Consider the following 10,269-nt stretch of genomic DNA (forward strand, 5'->3'; position numbering starts at 1 on the left):
GAAATTCGTTGATGTTTATTTACCTATATTACATATTTTTTTTAATGTATCTCTCTATTATTTTTTATATTCTACCTATATCATAAGTTTATCTGCCTATTCCATAGATTTTTTGTTCATGAGTTACCTATAATATAGATTTATTTAATATTTTTCTTAATCTACCTCTATCACATATTAAATGTATTATCTACTTGAATCACAAGTACCTATATCACAATATTTCTTTGTTGTTGATAAAAATGTATTATATCTGTTTGCTTGGGAGTTTAAATATATATTTTTTAATTTAAACTTAACTCTTTCCAATTGCATAGTGACGTCACAACTTTATAAAAATACTACACGACTACAAGTTTGACTTATTATTGTAGATACTAATATTTTGTTCTATATTTTTTTTTCTCATCCCTACGTTAATTAAAAGAAACAGAGGGTAAATAGAAAAAATTAATTCAATTTGACCAAACGCACTCCTCATCATAAATATATAAAACAGAATTGACCGAATGCGCTCATCGTCATAAATACATAAAACAAAATTTACTTTTTCGGGTGTATTTATTTGCAATGCTTGGATTAATTTTCATTATTATCTAGATTAGTTTTGATTATTTTCATGTTTTCTCAATAGTTAGTTGAAGCATGTTAAAAATATCATAGCGAAGAATTTGCTTATTATTGTGACAGTGATCCTTATCTCATCGTCAGCAATTGCGATTTGGAACAACAAACACATTAGCATTAAATGGAAGGAAGGAGCAAAGCTTCATATGACATCGAAAGCCTGTGCACTCCGTTACTAACTTCAATGGGTCAGAGTCAGGAGAATGATTTGCCTCCCTCGCCCGATCCGTGTTGTATCTACAGAGTTCCTGAACCAGTACGGTGTGTAAATGAAAAGGCCTACACACCTCAACTAGTCTCTATAGGCCCGCTTCACCATGGCAAGGAAGGCTTAGAAGAAATGGAAGGACACAAGAGGAGGTACCTGCAGTATTTTTTAGAGCGGACTGGGGTCAACGAGAAAGATTATGTAACGAAAATAAAGGGCAAGGAAGCGGAATTGCGCAGTTGCTATGCGCACACCATTGAGTTTAGCAGTGAAAAATTTGTAGAAATCATTCTTGTGGATGCCGCGTTCATCATTGAGCTCTTATTGAGGAGGGACGGGGAGCATATCAAGCCCGATAGCAATGATCGCATCTTTTACAAACCAGGGTTCATAAATTTTATAGTACCTGACATGGTTTTGCTCGAAAATCAGCTGCCATTTTTCATTCTTGAGGATCTCTTTTCCTTGACAAAAAAAGAAGAGGATCTCTTTCCCACTGCCGATCAGGTGCCGGCTACGAAGCTTTCAGTACTTGACCTCTCTTACGAGTTCTGCAAGAAATCAACGGGGTTTTATATGGAAAAAGACAATTGGAAATGTCCTAGTTCTGTAGTACATCATTTTGTTGATTTGGTTAGAACTTTACATCTACCAACGGCGAAAGGGAACTCAGAAAAGGGAGAGCAACTCGGATTTCGAGGTATACCGCCCTCGACGAAACTACACAGGGCTGGAGTCAAGTTTCGTCCGGTGAGATCAAGCGAGAATTTATTTGATATACGTTTCAATGATCAAGACGGAATTTTGAAAATTCCACATCTAATAATCGATGATGACACAGAGCTTGTACTCCGAAACCTTATTGCCTTTGAGCAATCCCATTGCACTCCGAATTCCTACTTCTTCAGTGATTATATCATCCTCATTGATCATTTGGTGAACACCCCAATTGATGTGGAATTGCTTGTCAAGGAGGAAATTGTTGAAAATCTGCTTGGTGACAACAATGAGGTATCCACTCTGATTAACAGGCTTTGCAAAGGTGTTGTGTTTGACAGAGATGAATTCAGTTATGCTAAGCTTACAAAGGACCTCGATAACTACTGCAAAAATCCGTGGAACATATGGATGGCAGATCTGAAACAAACATATTTCGACACACCTTGGAAAATTATTTCCTTCATTGTTGCTACTTGTGTCATCTTACTCACTATCACACAAATGGCGTGGACTTTTACTCGCTAAGTATCAACATTAAGTTAGGCACTCCGTTTTCCATTTCATTTTTCTTCCTGTTCTTTTCCCAGTTAATTTCTACTCATTGTAGCTTTTCACCATGGAGTACCACAAACTCAAGACTGTTACTAGTTGTATCATTATTTCTATCATTTCTTTAAGGGCTGATTTGGTATTACTGTGCTTTGAAAAAAAATTAGGGATCCCTTCCCTTAAAGGCTCCTCCTAATACATGGATAATGTTGTTTGGTGAACAACTCTCCTCCTCAGCTTCTTCATAACTCAAAACTTTCACACTCATTGAATCAAGTAAGCCTTGTTAATACCTTTTTGGAGTTTGATCTACCAGTTCTTTAATAATGCAAACAAAACTACATAATTTTACAGACACAATCATATAACAAAAGTCTAGTGGTACATTACTCTGAAGTGGCTAGAGCTGAATGCAATACATCTTCCAGATGGTTCTCCGCAGCAGCATATTGCCTTTTCTTGTCCTCAATTGCTAAAACATCCAAAGCTTTATCCTGCACGAATACATATCTCATAGACCCCCCAATCTTTCTAGGACCTAAATAAAATTTGACCAATTAACCAAAGTAGAAAACTACCGGATGCTCATGAGACTTTGTCTTCTCTAATTCCTTTCTGTGTTCGGCCAATTCAACCAGCACCCTGTGGCTAATTTCTGGGGTGTAGTGTATGCAACCAAGTTCTGTACTTCACATTCAAAACCCCCTCCCCCCAACAAACCCAGAACAGTAATGAAAACAAAATTTAATCCTTAAATTCAATTAGACAAAATCATGAAATTTTTTCTAAAGCCTAATTTTATTAAATCACAAATTCGAAACAGATTTTAACATGCAATACAACTATAAGATAAGAATCCTTTTAGACTAACCTCGATGGTGGGGGTCGCAGGAATCGTCGGATTATCGTCGGAAAACTCGAATCCAATGTTGATGTGAAATTCAATATGAAAGGGTAAAGAAGAGGAATTTCAACTAGAAAGATCTGGAGCACAGTGGCTGCTTGGTGAGGAGAAGTCGCTCCAGAAGGTTTTCGAATGAAGTTCGATGATGGGGAACCCTGAGTATCACTGGTTTCAGATGATCAGTGAAGGGGAGGAAATTGAGAGCGATGGAGGGCTAGTTTGAAAGGGACAGAAATCCCCAACACTCAAAAGCTAAAAAAACCCAGAAATCCCTAAAAAACCCAGAAATTCAAAACCACAAAAATCCAATCTAAAAGATCCAATTAGCAAGATCGTTTAACATGAATCACGGCCATCCAAACACAAACTGTAGTTCATAACTTTTGTACAGAGTAAAACTCTTACCTGCAGATTTACCGCGTCCTTGCGACTGCCAATACTGATCACTAGGGATGAGCAAAATACACATGGATTTGGGTAACCGCTGTTATCCTTCCATTTAAAGTTCACAGTTACGGTCATGGGTAGCCGTTTAGATGAACAAACGGTTATGGGTAGTGAAATTTACAAACAGTTAAGGGTATAACCGTTTATCCGGGAAATTTAAATTGACGGTTATGGGTATTACCCGCGATTATAATGGATATTCATCGGTTATGGGTATTAGCCGCAGTTATAACAGATATCCATTTACCCATTTAATTTAATATATGTAAAATTTAATAAAAAAAAATTAAAACCCTAAATTTTCAATCTCTCTGCTAGACTCAAAGTCTCAAACACCCTGTCCCCCGGTCATCTCTCCCTCATCGTTGCCCTCTCTCATTTTCGCTAATCTTTCAGTTACCTGCTATAGTTCCTCAATTTCTGTCACAAAAGCTTAGCCAATCTTTCTTTTTTAGGATTGTCTTCCTGATGTGCTTCGAGTGAACTTGATTCGGCTTCTGTTCTTATTTTTTGGTCGCATATCAACACCATTGGCCGCATATCACAGTTGAAGGAAGCTAGAACCACAGTTGTTACATCCAGACCAGCTGAGGATGCATGAGACGACAAGTGTGATTCGTCATTCGTAGACATGCTGCTAAGTCGCAAACTTGCCTCTACTCAATTCTGAGACCTCCGTAAGCCCATTGAAAACGTTAGATTGGAATCTACTCAGTTATTACGTCTTCGTTGCCCCATACATATTAACGTGTTTTGTATCCGTTACTTTTCTATGTATCCCATACATATTACATGTTTATTATGTCTAATCGTCTAAAATAGGGAAATGCATGCGAAAGTGAACCTATAACAGTGTTTAATTGCCAGAAAATGAAAATTATGACAAAATTATCATTTGTAATTTTCAAGTTGTTAAAAAAAACATGTAGAGGGTGAAAAAAGGATAAATGGTTAAAAAAAAGATAAACGGGTTAATGGTTATGGTTAAATGGGTAAACGGTTATGGTTAAATACGTACACTATTATGGTATGGTTAACCATTTATAAATAATTATGGGTATGAGTATAATTGTTTATGCAATTACCCAACGGGTAAACAGTTATCCGAATATGAACATAAACGGTTATAGGTAAATAACAATTCTGAACATTGAATTAAATTAACCATATATTCTTATAGTGGAAGAAGAATAAGGGTAGGTAGCTCGAAGAAATTGATTGATCAACTTGTCTACCTTTTGTAATGAAGAAATTATTGAGGTTTTAGTTTTACCCTAATAAAAGCAATTGGTAAATCAGAGAGTAGCCAAGTCTCTATAAGCACACATGAGAAGTCCTTTAATTTTCTAAAGATGTGCTAGTATTTGGAAAAAGTTGATATGCTTTTCATTGCACTTAAGTTTGAATAGAAGCTCAATACTTTTCATATATGCTATGAAGTGATTTGTGCGTACATCTTTTCTTTCCTTACACACTCGTGTTTATTATTTCTAGTCTATGAACAATCAAAGGATAAAAAACAGAATAAAACAGGGATATGCATTTTTTGTTTCTTGAAGATTTTAGTTTTTATGTTTGAATGGTTGTATGCATGCCTCTGTTCTACAATTATTGGCCTCATGCCCCCAATTATATAGTCTGTTAAATGAAAGTCCGTCTATCTTCATGTGCCAAATGACGTAACCTTGTTGATGTCACTCTACTATTGATTGTTGTCATCAGCCAAAGTTGAGAAGGATTCATGTTTGAGATAAGAACGGATTGGTTTCTTATATGAATGTCACATTTCATCAATTTGTGCACAACTTGAGCTAGTGATTTATGCAAACTGGTTGACTATTATAGTTTGATTTAATTATTTTTCTACATCCTCCATTAATTTATGTTATTTGACCTTTTCAATTTATTTGATCATCTTCAATAATGCAATTTTCTTTTTAATATCTTTGAGTTGAATAGTTTGGTTGTGTATATGTGTTTCAGTTTATTAAGTATCCAATATTTAGTACAACCTGCACTACTATATTATTTTCGATTAACCACTTAGGCCTAATATATAGATGACATCTGGCTCAATAAACCTCAACTACGAAATTTTATCATAAAAAAATTCCGTACAATTAGAAATGAACTACTTGTATTTAATTTTTAAATTACTAGTGTACTTCCCCAATGTGAAATGCCTCTCCACATCCTGTTGTCTTGTATGGAGCCAAACCAACATCTATATGGCTTCACTTGAGCAAAAGGTGATGAATTAAGGATTTGGATCCTCCCTGATCCCCTCCCTAGGGATCCCAAAAATCAAGGCACAAGGACCGTTTATTAAAGATCGTGCGATCATAATTAAATGTTTTTTACGCAAAACGAGAATGTTTTACTTTTAAAAATATAAAAAATATTTAATTATGCCCGCACGATCTTTGATGAACGGTCCTTGTGCCTTGATCACCGGGATCCCCAATAAGGGGATCCGAAGAGGATCCAAATCCATGAATTAAAGGGTTATGTCACAATCCCAAGGGGATGTCATGTCAACTTGGTTTGCTATGCCAAATAGGTTCGTTTTTTAGACACTTACCTTTAGAGACATAAAATAAAAAAATTTTGCCTATAGAGACATGTTTTCAAAAAATTGTACAGATGGATAATTCAATGATTTGTTAGGTTTTTTTATTGTCCAATATTTGTTTGTTTTATCGGGTTGTCTTATATATTTTTTGTTGTTGCCAAAATATCAAACAACCAAAAAAAAAACTCTTTCAATTGCATAGTGGGATATGACAACTCTATAAAAAAAATACTAAAGAATACAAGTTTATGACTTTTTATTAGCAGATACTACTATTTTGCTTTATATTTTTCTCTCATCTCATTTTGACTAAACGCGCTCCTTATAAATATATAAAACAAAATTTATTTTTTTGGGTGTATATATTTGCAACATTAATAATTTTCTCTATTTTCTAGATTAGTTTTGATTGTTGTCATGTTTTCTCAATGTATGGATTAATTTTCTCTATTAGCAAAGAATTTGTTTATTGATGTGTCACTGATCATCATCTTGTTGTCAGTAGTTACAATTTGAAACAACAAACACATCAACATTAAATGGAAGGATGCAACGAAGCTCCACATGACATCGAAAACCCTTACATTCCGTTAGGCCATCTCCAACCGAAGGCTGGCCAGAGGGCTCGTTTTAGCCCTCTGGCCCTCCAAGATTCTCCAAGATATTAATATTTTAATGAACAATACATGGTCATATTTGCTTCTGTCTCCAATCGAGGGCCAAAGGGCCAAATGGCTCATTTTAGCCCTGTCACAAAAAACCGTTTCCAACCGAGGGCCAAATGGCTATAGGGCCAAACATAATTTATTATTTAAAAACTACAACTTAAATGTTGTTTAAGTTTCATGTTGTTAAATGTTTTTTTTTATGTTGGTTAATGTTATTAATATTGTTTAATGTTGTTTCATGTTACTTAATTTAATTTAATGTTGTATAATGGCTTAGGAGGTTATAGAAAAAAATAGAATTAAAAAAAATATGAAACAAATTTTGTGAAATAGAAGTTATAGGAAAAAAAAATAGAATTTAAAATAAAATGAAACAAATTTTGTGAAATAGAAGTTATAGGAAAAAATGAAATTTAAAAAAAAATATGAAACAAATTTGTAAAATAAAAGTTATAGGAAAAAACTAGAATTAAAAAAAAAATATGAAAAATAGAAGTTATAGGAAAATTTTTGTAAATAAAAAAAAATAATAAAACTGTTAAAAAAAAATTCAAAGAATTCCTGTCGGTTATAACCGACAGGAATTCCAACATAAGCAAAAAAAAAAAAATGGCTAGCCCTCTAGCCCTCTCCGATTCCGTGGGGTCCTCTCAGATTCCAGAGCCCTCTAGCCTAGCCTTCGGTTGGAAACAGTTTTCGACTATTTTCGGCGCTCTGACCCTCTGAACCTTTCGGTTGGAGATGGCCTTAGTAACTTCAATGCGTCAGGAGTTGCATGGTTTGCCTCCCTTGTTCCCTTCGTGTTGTACCTACAGAGTTCCTGAACGACTACAGCGTGTAAATAAAAAGGCCTACACACATCAAGTAGTCTCTATAGGTCTGCTTCACCATGGCAAGGAAGTCTTAAAAGACATGGAAGAACACAAGAAGAGGTATCTGCGGTATTTTTTACGTCGGACTAAGGTCAGCTTGGAAGAGTATGTAAAGAAAATAAGGGGCAAGGAAGCGGAATTGCGCAGTTGCTATGCGAACACCATTGAGTTGTGCAGTGATGTATTTGTGGGAATCATTCTTGTGGATGCCGCGTTCATCATTGAGCTCTTATTGAGGTATGGGGAGAATATCGTGCCCGATAGCAATGACCGCATCTTTCACAAACCATGGTTGATAAATATTATAAGACCTGACATGCTTATGCTTGAAAATCAGCTGCCATTTTTCATTCTTGAGGATCTCTTTGCCACTGCGGAGGTGCCCGCTACTATGCCTTCAGTATTTGACCTCTCTTACAAGTTCTGTAAGAAATCAACGTGTTTATATGTGAAAAGAGACGATTTGGGATCTTCTTCTAGTTTTAAAGTAGAGCATTTTGTAGATTTGGTTAGAACTTTAAATCTACCAACGGAGGAAGAGAACTCAAAAAATCGAGGGTCAGTCCAAACTCTAGCTGTACCCAGCATGATGAAACTACACCAGGCTGGAGTCAAGTTTAAGGCGAGATCAAGTAAGAATCTATTTGATATATGTTTCACTAATACGGAATTTTGGAAATTCCAAATCTAAATATATCCGATAGCACGGAGCTTGTACTCCGAAACCTTATTGCCTTTGAGCAATGTCATTGCAGCAATACCGTCTTCACTGATTATATCGTCCTCATGGATTATTTTGTGAACACCCCAATTGATGTGGAATTGCTTGTCAAGAATGGAATTGTTGAAAATATGCTTGGTGACAACAATGAGGTGTCTACTCTGTTTAACAGCCTTGGCAAAGGTGTTTTGGTGGACACAGGCGAATTGTCTTATGCTACTCTTACGAAGGACCTCAACAAGTACTACAAAAAGCCGTGGAACAAATGGAAGGCAAATCTGAAACAAAAATATTTCAACACACCTTGGACAATTATTTCTGTCATTGCTGCTACTTTTCTCATCATACTCACTCTCATACAAACTGTGTGGTCTATTGCTCGCTAAGCATCAACACTAAATTACGCACTCGTAGTTTTCCATTTAATTTCTAGTGTGCGCTATATATATGTATTTGTTAATTTGCAATAGTTTGTCTATGCGTGAAATTAAATAATATGTCTCCTTTGTATCTAAAATAAATAAATAAATAATATGTTTAGAAAAAGTCTCATTATAGCCTTCCACCATGGGAAAGAAGGTCATAGTGAGATTCATAAGTTTCATTTGACTGGTCTTTTCATTGAGTTCAATTTTATTGTGGAGCTCGCCAATTTCAAATCCAGGCATCCCCGCTGCTGATCCATAAGTTAATTCACATAAATTACTCAAAAGCTAGACACTCCTTTGCTTCATGTTGAAAAACCTAACTAAATTATATATTGACACAAAAAGTAGAAAAGGTCACAAAATTTTGTTCTTTCCTTAATTTCCCGATTCTTTCCTCTATCTCATTCTCCCGTCAAATACATCTCAACCTTGATTTTGGTTCTCAAAAGTTTGTACTTTCACCCCCCCCCCCCTTTATATGGAGACTTAATTTAGCGAAATTGTTATGTTTAAGCCAAAATCAAAATGACACATGTTGTGAGAAATAAAAGTTGTACTTTAAGTAATATCTCAACTTTGTTCCTAAAATAAAACAAATAAATAATATGCCGAGAAAATACCTCATTGCATGCACGTACGTAACTAGTTAAAAAAGAGTAATGCTACATTTATTACATTTTCATACTACATTTGTATCATCTCTTCAATAAAGATGCGAGCAATACCTGCGTTGAAGTAGGAAAGGTAAAACCTGTACATGAAGCAGGCCAAATCACACTCTCCCGCCAAACCCACCAACACAAAACCCATTTCGCAAATATATACAACAGTCATATCATATGATGAATCCAAGAATCGTTGAAGGGACATGCGAAATATAAAAGGGTAAAAGGTTATAAAAAATATAGACAACTAAATTCTTTTAGATATATATATATATATATATATATATTAGACAATATTAATGTCGCTCATAATTTATCTATATAAACAAATTACAATTGTTGTCGGCGATATTTTATGTTATGAAAACGTCGCAAAATAGGCTCATTATCAAGAAAAGCAAAAATATATCTCTCAATGTAAACAACCATGATATCCATCAACCATTAATCTCCCATTTTGTTATATAGCGGTGTTTTCACAATAGTTATAATAAAAAACGCTTTATCCACCGAAGTGGTTGCAACCGGTAACACTAAAGGCTTGTAAAAAGTTTATACCTTAACTTACAACTTTCATACCTCTTGGTATTCATCAATTTCTTTAAAAATCACTAATTTCATCTTCGTAATTGATTTTGAGGGGAAATGATAAAACCAAACTTGTCATGAAATGTAGTTTAGTTACTACTAGTTTAAGGCCTAAAACGAACCAGTTGAGACATTTATGTTACATTGGTTCAATATATAGTTCTAAAGAAAAATTAATCGAATTAGACTACCCTATGCGAAACAATTTGCTGTGTTTCTTCATCCACCAAAATACCCTAGAAAATGTTATTTATGTTTCACTGGACTCCAGATAGATGAGCGTAAAGGGATACACATGGC

General features: G+C 34.9%; 1 protein-coding gene, 1 long non-coding RNA gene and 1 pseudogene across 14 annotated transcripts in view; 2 read left to right on the forward strand and 1 right to left on the reverse strand.

Moving 5' to 3' along the window:
* LOC137713003 (UPF0481 protein At3g47200) overlaps positions 1-2,249 on the forward strand; it is an 81,570-nt gene extending 79,321 nt beyond the window's left edge. For 9 of the 13 annotated variants that reach the window (XM_088685921.1, XM_088685920.1, XM_088685919.1 and 6 more), the window contains one exon: positions 691-2,249. In XM_088685921.1, coding sequence (XP_088542047.1) covers positions 749-2,080 — 1,332 coding nt within the window. In that variant the 5' untranslated portion in view covers positions 691-748 and the 3' untranslated portion in view covers positions 2,081-2,249. The remainder of the gene's footprint in view (positions 1-690) is intronic. The other 4 variants (XM_068452233.2, XM_088685926.1, XM_088685925.1 and 1 more) reach the window with 1 other exon arrangement.
* Positions 2,250-2,371: 122 nt separating this feature from the next.
* LOC137713013 (uncharacterized) lies at positions 2,372-3,526 on the reverse strand. Its single transcript, XR_011065267.2, has 2 exons — positions 2,683-3,526; positions 2,372-2,598 (listed from the first exon to the last, which is right to left on the reverse strand). It is a non-coding gene; the product is annotated as an uncharacterized LOC137713013 (long non-coding RNA).
* Positions 3,527-6,546: 3,020 nt separating this feature from the next.
* Positions 6,547-8,688, forward strand: LOC137732517 (UPF0481 protein At3g47200-like; annotated as a pseudogene).
* Positions 8,689-10,269: the final 1,581 nt, after the last annotated feature.

This window comes from Pyrus communis, chromosome 15 (assembly GCF_041283825.1).
Source record: "Pyrus communis isolate YQ-2024b chromosome 15, ASM4128382v1, whole genome shotgun sequence".
Taxonomy (NCBI): Eukaryota; Viridiplantae; Streptophyta; class Magnoliopsida; order Rosales; family Rosaceae; genus Pyrus; species Pyrus communis.